We start from the raw sequence: 20,769 nt of genomic DNA, 5'->3' as shown, positions 1-20,769 counted from the left end.
ATTGCCCCCCTCCAACACATTGGTATGGGGTCCCAGTACCCGCTGTGACCCTCCCTCCTCTCCTCTTTCTCTTCAAGAGATGCCAGCTAACGCCAGAGAAGAGAGGGAGAGGGCCTCTGTAACCAAAGTTGTGCCTCACATTACTGTGTCCTCAGGGTGTCCCGGCCTCCTCATCCCGAGGTTCCACAGACACTACGAACACCTGTCCCCCACCCAGCTCCCTTACAACCACGCGGCCAATCACGTCACCGAGAGCCACCTGGAGAATTTGCTGGGAGGTCCGATTGGCCGGGCGGGGGAGGTGGCCCTTCTTAAAATGGCTGCAGAGGATGGGGGTCAAGAAGATGAAGGGAACAGAGACGGCGAAGGGTACGGCAGTCCCCACAACCACCACCGCCAACCTCATCATTCCCAACAGGACAAACTTCTGACCAACAGAGATCTGATGGACACCCCTCTGTCACCCATCAGCACCAAGGTGTCCGCCGTCTCCGAGGTGCAGGGGATGGTCAGCATGACTTTCAGCGAGACGCCGTGGGAGACGATGGAGTGGCTGGACCTGACGCCGCCCAGCTCGGCCACGGCCTTCAGTATCGCTCCACCCAGCGGGCCCAGCATCTTCAACACGGAGTTCCTGGATGTCACAGACATTAACTTGAACTCTGCCATGGACCTTCACCTGGAGCACTGGTGAGAGCAACATGCCGTCAAACACAAGACACCAGCTAGCGAGTAGCTGTACGGACCGCTGATATCAGCTATGACCATACCAAAGAACTATCGACTTGTACCCTCAACGGCTTCAATCCAAGCGCCAGAATGTGCCTCTTGATATACTAGAGTGGGAGGTGACATTAAGTAGACCATTAGCCTACATTCAAAGATTGACGGCTATGTCAGAAGTTGAACTACAGAATTATATATTGATGTACTCTCTCCACTTCCACTGTTGTCATCATACCCTTACATACTTTTTGACATGATCTTTGTCCTTTTTGGACAACGATGCGCACAACTGCCAAATAAGTATGACAGTGAAGGATGAAATGAAGGATATCCTAGATAATGGATTACCTGATTACAGTGCTTTATACCAAACACTTCATGAAATATCAGTGTTACGCCACCTAGACTTGAAGACACATCTTGACAATCATTGTATATTTTCTGAGTCTATGTTTGTATTACTGGAAAAAAAAAAAAATCGAAAGGAATTACAAGGTGAATTGGATTGCTGAGTGCGGCCATTTTGTAAATATCTGAACTATCTGTACTGACGGAGACAAGTCTGCATATTTTGTCGGTGGTGTTGGGAGACGACACAAACCACAAATCAAGTGTATTATGAAATCAGTTCATCGGATCATGTAAATATGACAGTTATCTCACTGTGCACCTCTCGCTGAATACACATTTGTCACAGTTTGCTTGAGCTTAGAATACGTGTGTAGAAATGGTTGTCATTCCTTTGAAGGACCTTTATTTTCACTATTTGGCGTATTTATCCACAGAATGACATTATGGAGAGAAACGAATGTCTTTGAAAAACCTTTGGTCTTATCGGTTTTAATCGGCAGACAGACTTTGCCTTATCTGCAACATTATTACAATCTTTTTTATACCCGTTTCCCTTTTACAATGTATTACTGTATTTGCTATTCCCTGAAAGTCGTTGACAGATATTAATATAGAAAGCTCCAACATAAGTCAACAACATCAGTTTATCAGACAAATGTTAATGAAAAGTACAACTTCATCTCTATTTTTTCTTACTAAGTAGTTTTTTGTCCTTACAAATTTCACCCTTTCTATTCCCAGGCCACAGTTATTTATTTTGTGTTTTTTATATTTATACTTTATCCTGTATTTATACTGACATTCCTTTCTGATAGATTGGGGCTCTTTGATTTAACAGGAAAAGTCCAGTGCTGCCATTTTGACCACGAACATTTCTTAGTAAATCAATTCTCTTAAAAATGTGACACAAAGTGAAGGAACCACTTGGAAAAGCTATGCTTTCTTAAATCACTTCTCTTTAAAGAATCCTATGAAATGTCCATTATTAGCACTTGTGAATAGGAAAATGTAATATATTCAGATCCTTACTGTGAATACTGCATATTAACACAGCATACACATGTACCAGAGCCGGCCTATACACACAGTAGTTACACCAATGAGAGAATTTCACACCCAAAACACCTCCAAGGTTTTTAGTTTGGGTCAGAAATAGTCTTTTTTTGACACATGTAAAAACTTAAAGGGAGGAGTACGATGAGTAGACGGATGCCTTTGAGATCCATCTTCTCATCTAATTATCTTCTCTTCTAATTATCGGCAAGAAAGCAAATAATTATACTTCCCAGAATGTCAAACTTTTACTTTTATATTTCCAATACATTTCTTGCTTTTACATTTCTGTCTGTAAACATGTGTCTCACTGTGTGTTCTGTTTAGACCAAATATTGCTTATTTCCTGTTACTTATGAAGTGTTGCACTTGTGAAATTGGTTCTATGATTCCATGTCGGCTAGGAACGCCCATCTCCAATATATACGACAAAGCTGATATTCTTCACTTCCTGTCCTCTGTTGTAAGAATATCTACGGTTGGCTTCATTTTACAATCATTTTCCCTTTTCAGGAAAACAAACATCCCATCTGACAGAAGCTTCCATGTTGCTTGGCCACTGACTTGCTTTACTATTAGTATTTGCCTGCATCCCTGTATACTAAAGAAAGAAGAGCAATAAACTTATCACAGCAAAATCATTTCTGCAGTTATGTTTTTTTTATTCATGTCCGATTCACAAGAAGCACACAATACAGGTTTTCAATATTTTCCATGGGAAGTTTATTTGTAACCCTTAAAGATAAAGATACAATATCATATTCATTGCCCTTAATATCTTATAATCTAATATGAACATTCTAGTCATTTGCAATTTATACAACATGTACCCTGGAGATACCTATTCCCCAGTGGAGATGTATCCCAGAAGAGAAGAACAGATCTGGGTTTTCTCACCGTTTCACATTACAGATAGAAACGGAGCGAAGCAGAGCTGACACGATTCTCCATTTAAACTAGAGAGAATAACGTCTGGTCTACGCTGCATCTCCACCAACTCGCTTGTAATGTTTTACCGTCCCGAATAAGCCACAAGTATTCAACAAGTCTAAGTGACCCCAAACACCCCGAACACCCCGATGATGGTGGCCATTTTCCAACATGGCTGACATGTATTAAATAGAACGTACAGGGGAACTCCAGTCATTGGGAGTATTATTCATCCTCTGAAAACAGTTCTAGAATGTCTTCTGTGGTTCTGGAGGAGCTTTGTCAAGTCTGAGAAAATATCCCTGATGATGTCATCGGCCTTTAGACTACAATTAACTACAATTACTAACATTCTCATGAAGCTTACCCCATGAAGGACTAAAACTCAGGATATAGCAGCCTTTGCTGCATCAATTTGGACCACTCTGTTTTTCTCTCTTGCAAGACTCCCAACTTTAACAAGTACAACTAAAATCCCTGAAGTGGCCCTTTAAGTACGGCAATTTCTTTAATGTAATGAAACTAAATGAAAAAAAGCCCAAAAAAATAGCAAAGTCGATCAATGTTGAGGACATATGTATTTTTTTTCGCATTGAGCTTAAAGCATAACAATAACAGTAATACTCAACAGACTCATAAAACGTCACCCAGCTGATCTGAAGTCACTGTATACCTCTTGCCTTATTATTGTATAGGCCGTGTCACATTAAATTACTTTACATTATTAGTATTTGCTCTGCTGACAGATAAAGCTGGCAATATTAATGGGATTTGTTGACAAAAAAGAAAATGTAAATAATGCCATCTTTATCCATTAAAGTACTTTATTACAAGTCTCTACAGTGTCCCAGTTTGGAAGGACCACCATCCATCAAACAGTTTGGTTAAGTAGCTAACTCCAAGTTGTGTGACGTTCTTTCTGACGGCGGGTGAATCTCGATAGTCTCAGGTTGCAGCCTCCCCTTCACTTGTCCTGGTACGGTAAACTGCAATACAGCAGCGCTGGTGGAGGAGGACCGGTGGAGGAGGACCGGCGAGGGAACGTGTTTCAGGCTACGGAGATGCATCCCGAGGGTAATACGCGGTTTGGCGTATGGGAAACATTCTATCATCAGTGCAGGCCAGAGAGACATGCCGAGTCACAGAGGAACATGCTGAGTCCACGGTGACCTTAAGGGTCAAAGCGCAGTAACCATGTGAGGAGAGATCTCCCTCCTCTCCTGACAGCTGTGTGGTTGGTGCAGAAGTGGACATTTTGTCATTTAGCAGCAATTACGGGTGTCATCATCTCGACAGGAAACACTCGCCAGGACTTTTAAAGATGTAGTCACTACTGTTTTGCCTAAACATGGCAGCATGGTGGATCTGTGATCAGTGTGGATGAGTAGTTGAACTGTACAGTGCTATGGCAGGCTGCTGAGGAGCATCAGGACTCATTCTCAAACTGAAACATACAGACACACCATCATTCTGCAGCCACATCTCCTCACTGTTTGATTTGAACGAGCCTTAACGGTAGAGCAGAACCGGCCAGGAACAGCAGATTAGATGTCCTATATACACACACATTTACATCAGTGGACAGGATGTCCTAAAGGAACTTTACATCAGGCAGTGAAGCAATGAATTAGCCCCAGTTTGTGCATATTATTATGTTGGAGTGACAGAGCTAAACATCCGTTCTTCTGAAAGAGAACTCACCGATGACCTCTGAAAAACTCAGGTCGTTCGCTCGCAACCACAGAAATAGAACACGAGTAGAACAGACAGCGGACTGTTTTCCGTGCTCATTTGACTAGTGTAAAATAGAATGGTGATTTATTGTTAGTTGTTATGGTGACAACAGTGGGGCCGTAAAGTGTGGCTTGTGTCTAGAAGCAAGCAGCAAAATGTGCAAACACTCTCACGAGACTCGCGGCCCAATGACCTATCCTCACCTTAACCATTCGAGGTCGACGACTAACCTTAACTATACGACTGTGAAGCTCCAGAGATGGACAGCTGGCTCGTTAGCTACGTAGCTTGTCCTTCTCCGGAGCAGTGGAGGGGTGAGGTGGAAGGGACTGTTAGGCCCAGCGCTGCCGCCGGTCACCAGCCCGCTGTTCGCCTCTTCTTTATTGTGAGCTAGCTAACTAGCCAGCTGTCTGCTAGTTAAATGGATCTAGCATGAACGTATGAATTTAAAACATTAGTGAAAGACCAAGAAGCAGAGTCAATCAGGAGCTGTCTGTGTTTCTGAATGTTTCCACTTTAACGTTGCTTCAAACACTTGATTGTAATGTGTTCTGTATGACATTATGCTATGTATTTATTTTGCATTTCTTTTATGTTGTGGCGTCTGAAACTTGAATGTATGTTTAAATGCTGCTGTCTTGGCCAGGTCTCTCTTGCAGAAGAGACTCTTAATCTCAATGAGTACTACCTGGTTAAATAAAGGTTTAATTAATCAAATCAAAAGTTAGTTAGCTAGCTTACTAAGTCCACCATGTTTTCATGCTACACTGATTACAGAAAAACAAGAGGAAGAGAGCAAAGTACACTGAGCTGGTGGAAGAATGCCGGAGCAACGGGGGGCGAGCGAGGTGTGGGCCCATCGAGGTGGTGCAGAGGGTTTGGAGGGCCTGTAACATGCTGGGCATAACAGGGGCCAGTAGGAGAAGGGACCATCAAGTTGGCTACCGATGCAGCAGACGTTGCGTCAAGGGGGGCTGTGGATCAGGAGAGGAGAGCCGTGGGGGGGGGGGTAGTTCTACCTGGACACAAGCCGGGACTCCATCACCCTGGCTGGGTTGCCTGGGTGAGGATGTCTGATTGTTGAAAGACCCGAAATACCCCAGATGACCCCAGGTAACATCACTGATGATGTGTCCAGGTAACATCACTGATGATGTGTCCAGGTTCATCACATCATCTGGTGATAGCAGTGTAGGAGGAGTTTTTTTTGGCATTGCTGCTTTATTGGATAGCGACAGCTTGGAGAGAAACAGGAAAGGCGGGGGGGGGGGGGGATGGGATGACCTGCAGCAAAGGGCTAGGATTGATCATCTGGGTTTAGGGATTTCTCTTTTAGAGAACTAGATGCTTAGCTCTGTGACTGATCTGTAATGATAATATATGAAAGGTACAAACTATGGATGTGAGAAAATGTCCCAATCATGTGTCAGGACAAACTCTCACAGATTGCATATTGGAAAAAACAAAACAAAAAAAAAGACAGAAGTAAAGCCACGCTACCGAATCCATGAGCTCTCCAGAGAATCACTTTTGCATACTCCTTCATTTACCATGAGTGAAGGTTCCCACAACAAACTGTGAGAGGTGTGTTTGGACAGCAGGTCTGTCAGCATACATCTGTACATGTCACCAGTTCAGAGGTGAAAACACATACGCATACATACAGTCCACAATGTACAGTCCAATAGGTGACACTCACATACGTCAATGTGAGTGTCACTGTTTTATTTGGTAGATACTGTATTTTTGTACGATTTCAAGTATATATATATACACCATATACTGTCTGTATACTCTATTCGTTTGTCCCCACATAAAAAGATGCATTGCATTTTTACGAAGACAATGTCTTCAAGTTTTTCTGGCTGAAGATGGGTGATGATATCTTACATTTACTTTAAAAGGAGGTGACGGGAGGTGGAAGGGTTAACAATACTCATCTCATTGCACCGGGCAATTTGGACTTAGTTCCTTTTTTCTTTGGAACGTGTGAATAAACAAGTGATCCTACGTAACTCCGTGGGGTAAGATGTCAAGCGTTGCATCACAAAGCTTAGTGTCCCCCCAACCCCACAACTCCCCAGCCTAACTCCATCAGTCCACGTACATAGGAGAGATGGGAGAGGTGGGGAACTGATCCAGGATGCGACATACGTAACTGGCGACGTCCACGTAGCGCTCTTCATACATCAGGATGAAGGAATCTTTCTGGAGGACAGACACAGGGAGCTTCAGGCTGATGTGGGACATTGAGGAACAACATCTCCTGAGATAGACAGCTAATTATGGCTGTTAACAGAATATGATTCTACATGTATTTAACACAAACACACATTTCAGAGGTCTGTCTCTCTCTCTCTAGGCCCGCTGTCTCTCTCTCTAGGCCCGCTGTCTCTCTCTCTAGGCCCGCTGTCTCTCTCTGCCCACTGTCTCTCTCTCTAGGCCCGCTGTCTCTCTCTGCCCACTGTCTCTCTCTCTAGGCCCGCTGTCTCTCTCTGCCCACTGTCTCTCTCTAGGCCCGCTGTCTCTCTCTCTAGGCCCGCTGTCTCTCTCTGCCCACTGTCTCTCTCTCTAGGCCCGCTGTCTCTCTCTGCCCACTGTCTCTCTCTCTAGGCCCGCTGTCTCTCTCTGCCCACTGTCTCTCTCTCTAGGCCTGCTGTCTCTCTCTCTGCCCACTGTCTCTCTCTCTAGGCCCGCTGTCTCTCTCTGCGCCCACTGTCTCTCTCTCTGCCCACTGTCTCTCTCTCTAGGCCCGCTGTCTCTCTCTCTAGGCCCGCTGTCTCTCTCTGCGCCCACTGTCTCTCTCTCTCTCTAGGCCCGCTGTCTCTCTCTGCGCCCGCTGTCTCTCTCTCTCTCTAGGCCCGCTGTCTCTCTCTCTGCCCACTGTCTCTCTCTCTAGGCCCGCTGTCTCTCTCTCTCTAGGCCCGCTGTCTCTCTCTGCGCCCACTGTCTCTCTCTCTCTCTAGGCCCGCTGTCTCTCTTTCTAGGCCCGCTGCCTCTCTCTCTAGGCCCGCTGTCTCTCTCTCTAGGCCCGCTGTCTCTCTCTCTAGGGCCGCTGTCTCTCTCTCTAGGCCTGCTGTCTCTCTCTGCCCACTGTCTCTCTCCCTGTCCAGTGGTTACACAAACTGTGTTACATCTCTATAATACATTCTGTAAAGTAGTATTAATTTGTCAGGTTACATCAAAATCAATTCTCAACCTTTTTCAGAACCATGGACAGCCCCATTAAGACTCATAACACATGCTCGTCCTCCTGATCTGATTTATGAGTCGAGTGCACAAAGAACGTCCGTGTACTCACCAGCAGCTCCCTGTACTTTGGCCGTTTTGATTCATCCTTCGTAAGGCTGGACAGGAAGAGCAAAAAAACATCTCCATCAGCAGATACAAGTATTCAGTAGCAGACTTAAAACTGCTTTTCAAGGTCTTCATTAGCGAATGCTGTTTGCTCGGACTCCATCCACTAATGAAGACCAGGAGATGTGATTGAAAGCTCTGGCCAAAAGCCAAAATGCCAAGAAAGAGCTTTGACGCTCAGTTGTTTTAAAATGTTTTCAGTAATGAATGAAGTGGTGTACTTCACACACTGATCACAGATCAGCCTGGATGTATGGCTGGTGGAATGGTGCTTACCATAGGTTAACAAAGTTGATGAACTTGGGGGGAGAACTGCCTCTCCTCTGAGTTGCTGAGGTGGGGGGGTTCACCTTTCACCACCTGTGTCAGCTGATCAAAAACACTATTCCACTTGGGGTACGGGAACCTTCCTGTGGCCAGCTCGTACTGAAAGCAAACACACAAACTGTAACAGCTCTGTCCATTCAAAGCTCAGACATTATAAAAGGTCTGATTTCATGTTAAAGCTGACGCCGTTATTTGTCTTACCAGGGTGATCCCCAAGCTCCACACATCAGATCGGACATCGTAGCCTTGTCTGGAAGCACTGGGGTCTATCCTCTCAGGCTGAAACACACACAAGAAACCATACTTCAGTCGACCTACAGGAGACTTTCCTCCTTCTGTGGGGAGGTCAAATGTCACGGTCAAAAACTGAGCAGGGCCTTAAACAGATCTCAACATGGCTGCCGGGTCACAATCTTTCTCATTTTACAGCTAAACAGTACACTACAAGATGATTCTGAGAACATTTTGCTGCCTAGTTTGACCGTTTGGTCGGAGTTTGCAAGTGACTGACAGCTGCTCAGAGACGGAAGCTGAACGGCAGACTGCAGGTCAGCTCTGATTGGTTGTTTTCCTATCTATCTATCTATCTATCTATCTATCTATCTATCTGTCAGGATATAGTGACCGTTTTATAAAAATAACTTTTTTTAAATCATATTCGCTCCATTTCTACCCACTGCTGCTTTAATGTTTTGCAGCTCAGCAAAGTTGCATAAGATGATCTGTCTGCATTTGATGTTACGTTCCTGTTGTACAGAAGGGGTGAAACATTTTATGGCAGAACATAAAAGCATGCTAATTCTCAGTCGATGATGGATATTTTACACATATTTTACATTTTACAGTGTGTAGAAGTGACCAAAAGGAAATCATTTGGCTTTCACTGAGTCAGAATCCTGATATCTGAATGTCTGCCTGATGCATTCAGCTGTCATCTCCATGCTTACCGCCATGTAAGGCCTGCAGCCTGCGTCTCTGGTCTTGGCTATGGAGTCCACCAGCTGACCGCTGATGCCAAAGTCACACAGCTTGATATTACCCGTTCGGTCCATTAGAATGTTGGAAGGTTTGATGTCTAGAATGACAGAAAGAGACACTTTCATACTGAGTCCTGACTAATGTTCATACTGAACATTAACAGAATTGATCCAAGGTTTTGAATGCAAGTACCAATATAACACATTTGAATTGATAAAAGCCAATATTTTGTGCTTACATTAAATACCTTTAAAAAACATTTTATTTTTGTACTAAGAGTTCTATCTTTAATAACAAGGCGTGTACTCAATATTCCATAAATATTGGATCAGAATTTTAATCTTTTTTTTTGTTACAGATGATATAAGAATAAGACTTACCTCTGTGAATTATTTTCAAGTTTTCTTTTAAGTGGTTCAGTGCTTTAACGGTCTGTTGAAGACAAAATAAAACACATCACTTCTGTTTCCATCATATGCATGGTATGAAATCAAAATGTATAAAAAAAAAAAGCTAATCACCCACTCACCGCTAATGTTATTTTGCCTAATATTTCCTCTGGAATGACGTCATCTAATGCACAATATACATATTTGTAGAATTTGTCTAATGAGGTAGCCATAAGTTCCATACAAATCCAACAGTCCCCCTGAAACAAAGAGTCAGAGGTTAGAAAGACAACTGACGCAGATCACTGATTATCAATACAATATTACATTCCATAGATGTGCTGCTACATAAAGTAGACACAGTCAACATTAAAAGGCAAAGCGTGGTCATAGACAGGACTCAAACAGGATGCGATGCTTTTGAGGTCAGTGAGTTTTAGGCTGCATTCACATTTCAAGCAAATGTGGCCCAAATCCAATTTTTTTTGGCTCTCATGTGCCACAGATCTGATAGTCCATGAGTCCAGAGTAGTGTGGACACAGAAATCACATCTGGGCCTCTTACAGATGTGGTCCTAAATCTGATACATTTCCGATCATTGGCCATGCGACCGCTGTGAGAACACTCATATCGGTTAAATGTAACAATATGTCAACGGAGGATTTGCTCCGACAGTAGGAAGTTTTGCCTCGTCAGCCATTTAAAATGTAAATTAACTCATCAAACATACTTTTCACAATTCACTCAGTTCTTCTGATAAATGTCATGTTTCATATAGCAGAACTCTGATTTAATGAAATCACATTAGAAATTGTGTGGTCGTGCTGATTGGCGGTGTTAACGTCACACATCTTATTTTAGTTTATTTAACTTAGTTCACAGAAGAGCTGTTCAAGTTAAACATCAGCCGAAATGAAAGGTCTTTCTTTAGGAGTCATACTAAGTCATCCATTGTGATTTGGGAGTATTGTGTGTGTAACGGGGAACCCAGATCCTTTAAATTGAGCAATATGTTGATGGAGTCTGGCAGTCACTAAGCTTCAACAACTCCAGTGAGTATTTCAGATCAACAGGCCGTCGGACGGCAGTCCTCCGTGTGTGTGTGTGTGTGTGTGTGTGTGTGTGTGTGTGTGTGATGTTATTGGTTGCATGTGACGCGTTTCAGGGCAGAGCTCTGTTCACACTAATGTCCCTTCAAACTCACTCACTTCAAACATGAATGTGAACAGTCTAAAAAGAAAGTGTGTGTGTGATGGTAGCCTGAGACGGACCTCTCTGAAGAGAGCGCCGTAGAACTGAACAATGTAGGGACAGTCACTACTCCTCATCACCACGTCCAGATCCATCAGCAGCTGCTTCTGCTCCTTCTCATCCACAGTGGAGCGAATCCTCTGAGACACACAAACACACATTTACAGTTTATTCTTACCATCTACTGGTGATGATCAAAATCACACAGTGCCATGCGTCACATGAGAATCTTAAATGAGTGAAATATCATGTCCAGGAAACAGAAGTAGAAACTGGCCTTGAGGGCAACAGTAAGCATCTGTGTTTTGAACTGATTGATTGCTGGTCTGGATGAGGTAAACTCAGGTGATGTGTGTCTATCAGTGGGAGAGTTCATCAGCAGGTCACCTTGACAGCCATGATCTGACCCGTGGGTTTGTGGACCATCTTGTTGACGGAGCCGTACGCCCCGCGGCCAATCTCCCCAAGGTCTCTCAGATCTTCTGCTGTGAAGTCACAATGCTGCTCCGGAGAGATCTTCAGCTTCCCCGACGACTCGATACTGTGTGTCCTCATACGCTCTCTGGAGGAGGACAGAGGACGGGATGAGACAGGATTGAACAAGGTAACATATCAGACAGAGTGGAGGCCACAGGAAGGGAAAGGAGGAGGTAGAGGAACATGCATTTTAGATTAATGTGGATATGATCAATATTTAATCAGTAATCCCCAACCTTGTGAAACATTTAAAGGTTCCATGATGTGGCTTTGTGATCTGAGCTTTCTTATGTTATTGGACTCTTTGATGGGAGTGGAATTTGGGAGGGAGATAATTTGAAAGTACAAAGGCCAATCACAGAAGCTGCTGTGGATAACTTCCTGCCTCCAAATATTTCAACCAAGCCGTCAGGAAGAGCGCCGGGCGTTGAAGCTAATTTTTGTAGTGGCCAAATGGTGGTACGACAACTTCCGTGTCCATCACCAAAAACACTTTTTCCATAGACTAACATTGGAAAAGAGACGTCTGTAACTCAGCAGATAAAGTTTTTTGAGGTGAATCAACTCCCCAGTATGAACACTCTAATAGTCCTTATTTAAATCATTAGGTCCTAAAAGTTGTAAAACACACTAATAGCTGAATCCAGAGTTATTTCCCTTCCTATGAACGGTAGTCTACGGAGAGAGAGAAATATTTTTTTGATCCTGTTTGAATTGCTCCATGAATCACACAGAGGATGTTTGTTCATTTAAAACATCATTTTGTAAGTCCAGAAAGTCTCAGTTTGTTGTAAATCAGACTGTGAAAATACGTCATTAGAAAGACGACACACCCAACAGTGTGTTAGGGACGTCTCTCTCTCTGAAGCTACCATGTCTGAGTGTTTCCTACTGGGATGAACTCACACCAGCAACACGTCTGATCCTTCTTTCTCTTCCTGACTGATATAAAGACCAGGAGTCTCTGATAAAACACATCATTTCATCAGATAATGGTTCATCTGTGTGTGGAACATAAGTTAGCTAGCTAGCTAGTGTTGGTGACGTATGTTGTGAGAGATGAGAGATGTAGTTCACTGAGCGGTTTCACACTAAACTAAATGATACTACGACAAACTGACACTTTCTGGAGTTGAAAAATTATGTTTTAAATGGACAGACATCATGTGTGTGATTCATGGAGTAATTCAAACGGGATCAAAATAATATTTCTCTCTCTCCGTTGACTACCGTTCATATTTTTAACAAAATAAGGTCACATGGTGGTCCATCAGAAGGGGCGGGACTTCACCTCCCTATTGAGTTGCCTACAAATATGAATGTTCCTTATCATTATTAATATCTTGTTATCGCAGTCTTTAGATTTGTCCTCGTCCCCTCAGCTGTGCAGCTGCATTGGGACGATGTTTTTAAAGACTAACTGAAAATCTGGTTTTCATTATTTCCTTATTGAAGCCAGCTGTTACTGTAAACAATAAAATAATAAAGAATCATCATCACTTTCAGCAATTTGAGAGGACTTGCTTGCTCCTAGGACCTGCTGAAACACAGGATGTATGATATAAAACAACACAGAACCCATCATCAGCCGTCTCTACTCACATGTGAGGGTTCTGGAAAGAGGGTGGCGTTGGATGGAGTGTCGGATGGAGCGTCGGATGGAGCGGGAGCCTGGAGGCTGGTTTCACTGGAGGGTTGGCGAAATTCAGCTTCAGAGCTTTACGTTTACCTGGCAGGACAAAGAGAGAGAAACCGGTCCAGATTCCTACAACATGCACACCACACTGTGGGTTCAGCCAGCTGGTACACACAGTGTGATCTCACATTAACCTCTGTCTCTATACACTTGAGATAAACCACGAGTGCAATAAGCAATATTAAGAAATTCATGCCGCAAAACTTTCATATGACCCAGGTACCAGCATGTTATTGTGCTTTGTACAATTAAACCTGTCTAATAGGTCAGTTGAGGATGGTGAGGAGAATACTGTTGTGGCATCAACATGATTTTAAGATACAGTCTATGATCTCTGGATTATCTCAAGCTCTTCTGGAGATCAGAGGAAGCACAAAATGCATTTTGAACACAAGCAAAGTGTCCAGATGAACAGGGGTTCCCAATACTCAGATACTGCACCAGTTCCTTTAGCTGTAGAAGATACCTTTACATCCCAATCAAATATTTATTCAAGTTATTGGAATTGTTGTTGCTGCGATAGAGCCAAAAGGAGTCTTACTGCAGGATACTGATGTTGGAAATCCCTGTCCAAAACATGAACAGTTCCCTCAAGATATCAAAGTGACCCAACACTTACATAGCACTTGATTCCAATTTAAGACCAGTGGCCAGTGGCTGTCACCTGGATGTGTATATCAGGATGCATCTCAAGAATGTAGCTGGCGATTAGACTGGCTTCTATGCCATGTGCTGAGGTTAAGTGTTAAGTTGTCTTTGCCATGCCCCGTTCATCCAGCTCCTGAGTGCAAACAGATCCCTTAACCTTTAAGCCCTGGTGCAAATTAATCTCTCCCGGCCGGAACTGCATTTGTGACCGTTAATAGCAGTGAACAGTGGACAGACTCCCCAACTACCAGAGCACCACACAGGCTGGTTCAATAGGATACAGTGGCTTCCTTCCATCTGTTCTATCCAATTAAATATGAGCATGATAAACACAACGACAGCGCTGACCGATCACTATTCAGCAGCCAATGATTGAACAGAAACACGGCTCAGAGAAAGTCAGCGAGGAAAGGAAACCACTGTAGACTACTGAGGTGTACCCACAAAGAGTAGAGGTCGGTGAGCTTTGTGTGCAAGTCTTTTGCTTACTTTGGGACACTCCAGACAGGCTTATCTGAAACCCTGAAGTAAAGAGAAAACATTTTACTACATTTTCTTCGGGCTCGTCTATGTGTGTGGGTCAGTACTCAACAGTGCCAATGCTGAATGGTGAAAGAAGCACCATAGTTTGGTGGGTGTGGTTCAGTGCACTAACATGCAGCTGTGCCTGGAACTTGATGTGGTTCCATTGTATTCTCAGTGGAATGAGTAATAGTAATAGGTTTAGTTAATACTAGCCCAATAGTAGAATGTATTAAAATGACTATTTGACTGCTCTGCTACACACTGCAGTTAGGACTTTTACTATTTCACGTCAAACAGTAAAAATGGGTGACGCCGCGATCGAAAAGAGGCCAATTGGTTTTCCACTCTGGATTTAGTGGCTTATGTCAATTCTAAGTGGTATATCACTGCTGACCATTGGTACGCTGCTGCTGCTGCTGCTCATCTGACGTAAGACAAGTGCAAATTAGGGCTGGGACGATATGCTTATCTCCCGATTCCATACCATCACGATACCTGGGTGCTGGTTGGATATGTTTCGCAATTTTTAAGTATAGCGATATTAAGTAATTGCAATTCGATATTACCATTTATTGTGATTTTTGTTAGCTTTTTTTAACACTAGATAATGGGGAAAAGATGAAGCATACACTTTTAGGGACTTTTACTTTGGAAAATATTTAAATTGTTACAATAAAAATGTTTTATTTTCAGCATGTACGTAGTCAGAGCTGTCCTGAAGTCAAATATATTAATCATTGTCAGGAATTATAGAGCAATGTGTTTTCATAGCACCTCCTCAAGTATTCAGAAATGTAGCTATTTCAAGGTACAAATATGGGCCTTTTACTTTAGAATATCTTTAAATTGATACAGTTAAAATGTTTGTTGGAGACGCCAGACACACAGTTATCCAACGTTACAAATCAAAGTAAGCGCTCTACAGATATTGACCGCCATCTTTTCTGTGTGTCCGGTGTAATTGGTAACTGAAAATTGGTATCGTCACAAGTTTATTAACCGGTGGGAAAATGTCCTCACCGTCACATCCCGGCCAACAGGACGTGGTGTTCACCAGCAGAACATGACTGACATTCGGTATATGCCATAGCCAGTAGAACAGCAGCGGCACACCATAAGTTAACAGTAGCATACCGCTAAGAATCAGCATGTGTCACTACACACAACAGCCACATTGTGATATCCGTGCTGCTGAGGAAAACCCTCCCAGACAGGGTTGCTTGATGCAGTGTCTCATCATTATGGAGTCAGATCAGTCTCAATATTAGTTAATGCACACACAAGGAATCACAAATGTATTTTGTGATATAAATATAAATGACTCTCTCCACAAAAATATTTTTCAATGCACACAAAAATAGTTAGCTGCACACACAAATATTTCTTGTTTAAAATAAATGTAATAGAAATCCACAAATTTGCATTTGTGGATCGGTGCATGTCAGGGGTGCCTCACCCACACACAGATGCAGTGAAGTTCACACATGACAAGTTTGTAAATGCAGATTCAACAGATTGCAATTTTCATCAAAAACATATTTGGATGTTGTAACATTTAAATTCAAATACGTTTACATACATATATATTGTGGATTTCTATTACTACAATTTTTCAAACAAGAAATATGTGTGTATCAGAAATATATTTGTGAACCTTATTTTTTTATGTGTGTTTTTTATGTTCTTTTTATATATTTATATACAACGATAACTATTTTTGTTTGCACTGAAAAATATTTTTGTGAAGTTATTTATATATAAATCCCAAAACACATTTGTGAATCCTTCTCCAGTATGTGTATTCATTAATATTGAGACCGATCTGACTCCATACATTATGGAGTCTGTCTACTGTGTCTAAGGTCATTCTAATATTGAAACTGGATTAAATACATGCAGATAAATGGATCAAAATATAATAAGGAAATGTTCAAACAAACAGAAAAAGATGATCAACAGAGGAAGGTGGATAGGGGGAACATTTGAAGGAATCCCTTTGCCAAGATGTCCTGATCAAACACAGTGTACACACATAACCCCCCAACAGCAGACTACAACCTAGTAAAAGAAGTGTGATAATACCTGTTTCATTTTGACATCTCCAGCAGGTGTTGGTTTCTGTAAGGTTTAGATAAAACATTTGATACTAGATATCTGCCACAGAGTAAGAAACACATGTGTTGACCACTGGATACATGACTGCACTGCTGCTATTAGATTACGGCTGCTAAAACTAATCAATGTTATCCAGCAGCTAGCATCAACACATCCATTATCGGACACATCCGTCGCTGCCTCACTGCTCTACCGTTACTGTCCTCTTCAGACACGGTCACACAGTGGATGATGTATGCTAGGTGGGATTGCATACAAACCTTGATGTAGCTTAAAGCATTCTTTTGAGAAGGTTTGAATGAAATAGTCAAAAAGCACTGTAACCGTCTGATAACACTGATGGATTTGGAGTGACGACTCACAAGCTGACAGTTAGGCTACGTCAGGTTGAAATGTACAGACTGAACCTCATATCACAGAATAATTAGAACGTTCCGGTCAAGATTCTCACAGTAAGATCCGCGTTGTTGTCCACAGGACATGCTATTAATATTTAGTTGTTTATGTTTAGAAATGTGAAAACGTTAGTTTAAGGTTTTATAATGTTCTGCTCATGTAAACTTAAAATGCAGACATTAGATTGGTTCTATGAAGTGTTGTAAATTGAGCTGGCAATTTTAAATTCTTAATATGTATTAATACATGCATTGGGCCTTTTGTGGATGACCACTAACAATCATATATAGAAGTTCATTCACCATTTTCCTTCAATTAGTGGCATGTTGTCGACAAATACTGGACAGTAGGCTACAGTTTGGTGTTGAGGCACTAGTGTTACATGAGATACACATAGTACATATTAATCTAAATAGTTGAATATGCACACCATGCAACTCTTGCTTCGTATTCAACTTTTGTTTTATTCTGAATCCAGCAATGTGATGATTACACGACTGTAGTGTTGTTAGCTGGTTGTCAAACTATACGCTTTTATTTTGAAGGCGGATTTGCGCAGTTTCCGCTGACACTTCGCTTCTTTAGCCTAGCTTGAATGATCTCTCTGTAGCTCCACGGCTAGCAGGTTAGCAGAGATGTTGCTCTGCTCAACACACACACACACACACTGAAGTGTTCTCATTCCTTCAGTCTGACAGGAGGACTCTCATTAGAAACAGAAACATTGATCACACATGGGAGTCATCATATAGAATCAGATGACGGTAACAGACATGTTGTCTCAGTCCAGCAGTAGTAGTGTTGAGGACTGAGCTGATCACATCATCTGACGGGCTGAACTCACATTAACGCCAACAACTCACTAAACGAGGATAACCTCTGAGACTGAATCAGACGACTGTAGCAAGTTCATCAACAACTTTAGAGAATGATAGTTGTAATGACTAGATCCTACTGTATCTGTATTGTGTGTGTCATGTGTTTGCCACAGACTCACAGCCAGCGGTGCATCCAGAGAGTGGCCTGTTGCCTGGCTGGCTCAGAGAGGAACACCTCAGTGTAGGCCTTACTGCTGCTACTAGTGAGTTAGCAGCCTGCTGCTGCTCACTATATCATTCATTGAATGCATCTACACGATGACTCCCATGTGTGATTCATATTTCTGTTTCTAATGAGAGTCCTCCTGTCAGACTGAAGGAATGAGAACACTTCAGTGTGTGTGTGTGTTGAGCAGAGCAACATCTCTGCTAACCTGCTAGCCGTGGAGCTACAGAGAGATCATTCAAGCTAGGCTAAGGAAGCGAAGCGTCAGCGGAAACTGCGCAATCCGGCCTTCATAATAAAAGCGCATAGTTTGACAACCAGCTAACAACACTACAGTCGTGTAATCATCACAGTGCTGGATTCAGAATAAAACAAAAGTTGAATACGAAGCAAGAGTTGCATGGTGTGCATATTCAACTATTTAGATTTAGATTGACTATGTGTATCTCATGTAACACTAGTGCCTGAACACCAAACTGTAGACTACTGTCCAGTATTTGTTGACAACATGCCACTAATTGAAGGAAAATGGTGAATGAACTTCTATATAGGATTGATAGTCCTCATCCACAAAAGGCCCAATGCATTTATTAATACATATTAAGAATCTTAAATTGCCAGCTCAATTTACAACACTTCATAGAAGCAATCTAATGTCTGCATTATAAGTTTACATGAGCAGAACATTCTAATATCTTAAATTAACGTGTTCACATTTCTAAACATAAACAATTAATCTTAATAGCATGTCCTGTGGACAACAACGCGGATCTTACTTTGAAACTCTTGACCGGAACGTTCTAATTAGTCTGTGTCCATTGACTACAGCTTGACTATGGGGGTTTTCTATTTGTGGGAAGCTACAACAAGCTACCTTTTCCTCCCAACTCCAGAGTGTTCAGTAGAAACCGAGAGAATGTGGACTAAAGGCCGTGGTGGTGTACCTTGCATGCTGCTGCTCTGTGTCTGCTGGTGGAAGTGGTGCGACGTGGATCCTGTAATGTTGCTGTTGGAGTTGCTGTCAGGTCTGGGAGTCGCCATTGTTGTGTGTGATCCCGTCAGCAGCGCTCAGGCTGCGATGCAGAGAGACAAAGTTCGTCCTCTCTGCTCTGCCTGCTCCACACGGGACACTGCGTCACTTGAACGCAGCAGCTGCACCACGGCCACGTCTGTGTCGCTGCTGCCTTCAAGGCCTGTCGGAAATACAGCTATCCCGACTTCACAACGCGATGTTTGACATATTTCACTCGGTACATAGTCTACCTCCCTCTGTATCTAATCACATCCTGCGTTCTATTGTCTATACTGTTTCAACTAAATGTCACACTTTTATTTGATGTGGTTAAACAAAATCCTGAACCTAAACGTGTGTGTGCTCCTTTAATCTCCGTTGTTCCTGTGTTGCTGTAGTACACAGGCCCTCCTGATACTGACTCACACTTTCTGTGTTGTTTGAATCCCACAGCTAAGCATAGTAGTGTTTTAAATTGTATTTACATGATACCACAGTTGTATTCTTGTCACTGTTAGATGTCATCAAGTCAAAGAGAGCATTTAGAATGAGAGTTCATTCTTGATCTTTTAAAATAGTAGTTTGACAAAATAACCTTAACTCCAGGTCCAGTTACTAGGTAAATCTGAGGTTTCAACCACATCCCATGTGTCTTCGTCAGTGGATGGAGTATGCTCAGTTGTCATGTCAGGCTATACAAGAGAATGCCATAAACTACCTACAATTCCAAACCTAGGTAACTCCAGAAAAAGCTAGTAAATTGACTTTGAGTTAAAGGAGCAGTGTGTAGGATTTAGTGGCATGTAGTGGTGAGATTGTACATGGCAACCAACTGAACACCCCTCCGCTCACCCTTCCCTTTACAGGCGTGTCAGAGAACAACGGTGGCCTTCAGGTTACGTAAAAACATGAAAGGCTCTCTCTAGAGCCAGTGTTTGGTTTGTCCGTTGTGGGCTACTCTAGAAACATGTTGGTGCAACATGGCTGACTCTGTGGAAAAGGACCTGCTCCATGGATGTATAATAAGCCCTGGAGTACATCCCAATTCTCATAATTGCATCCACGTTTCCCTCACTTGCGTCTTTGTCCCTCCCACCAGGGAAGCATGGAGAGATGCAAAGAAACCATGTGAGGACAGAGGAAACGAGGAAATACGTTTTAAGAGAAATGAGACATCGTTTCCTCTGAAGCGCCACGTGAAGCGACGTCCGTTTCTGATGACAGCAGCAGCTGATCACAGCTGGATCAGCTGTCAGTCGGCTTTAACAGCTGTAGAGACTTTAGATGGAGTTTGTGTCTGAACTGATCTAATGCTAATCAAAGGTCAAAGGTCAACTTTATTATTCCACAAGGGGAAATTCATGTGGTCATATACACGTCTCATAAAAACAACATATAAAAACCTCACACACTTCCCCGAATCCTGCGCACAGAGCAATAATAAAGACACTCATTTCTTCTCAGTGGCAGAGCAGCAGTGTTTCCTCTCTGTAGTCTGTTACTTGTTTAACAAACACCTGCACATGAATAACAGCTGCAGTCTGTATTTCTACTGTGGACTGAGTCCTGCTTAGAGGACCAGGAACCATCTCTACTGGCACAATATCTTTATATTATTTATTCATTATTAGCATCTGTAGTTATTGATGTTCTGATTGTGAATTCATTATTTAATAACCCAGAATATGACTATGGTGTCTTTTGAATACTGGACATTATTTATTAGGCTGAATGTTTGAGGGAAAATGTAAATTATATA

General features: G+C 42.5%; 2 protein-coding genes across 2 annotated transcripts in view; one reads left to right on the top strand and one right to left on the bottom strand.

Annotated features, from left to right (window-relative positions):
* The window catches only part of myocd (myocardin), a 28,736-nt gene extending 25,965 nt beyond the window's left edge, over positions 1 to 2,771 (top strand). The window contains 1 exon segment of the mRNA XM_037755793.1: positions 78 to 2,771. Coding sequence (XP_037611721.1) covers positions 78 to 694 — 617 coding nt within the window. The 3' untranslated portion in view covers positions 695 to 2,771.
* Positions 2,772 to 19,123, bottom strand: map2k4b (mitogen-activated protein kinase kinase 4b). Its single transcript, XM_037754460.1, is given in 14 exon segments — positions 2,772 to 7,002; positions 8,096 to 8,141; positions 8,428 to 8,456; positions 8,458 to 8,577; positions 8,680 to 8,757; positions 9,426 to 9,553; positions 9,837 to 9,888; positions 9,986 to 10,105; positions 11,118 to 11,237; positions 11,485 to 11,659; positions 13,177 to 13,303; positions 14,408 to 14,440; positions 16,526 to 16,561; positions 18,943 to 19,123. Coding segments are annotated over 14 exon segments (1,275 nt in total). The 5' UTR covers positions 19,040 to 19,123; the 3' UTR covers positions 2,772 to 6,888.
* Positions 19,124 to 20,769: the final 1,646 nt, after the last annotated feature.

The sequence above is a fragment of the Sebastes umbrosus genome, chromosome 20 (assembly GCF_015220745.1).
Source record: "Sebastes umbrosus isolate fSebUmb1 chromosome 20, fSebUmb1.pri, whole genome shotgun sequence".
NCBI classification, from domain to species: Eukaryota; Metazoa; Chordata; class Actinopteri; order Perciformes; family Sebastidae; genus Sebastes; species Sebastes umbrosus.
This window is presented reverse-complemented; position numbering and strand designations above follow the sequence as displayed.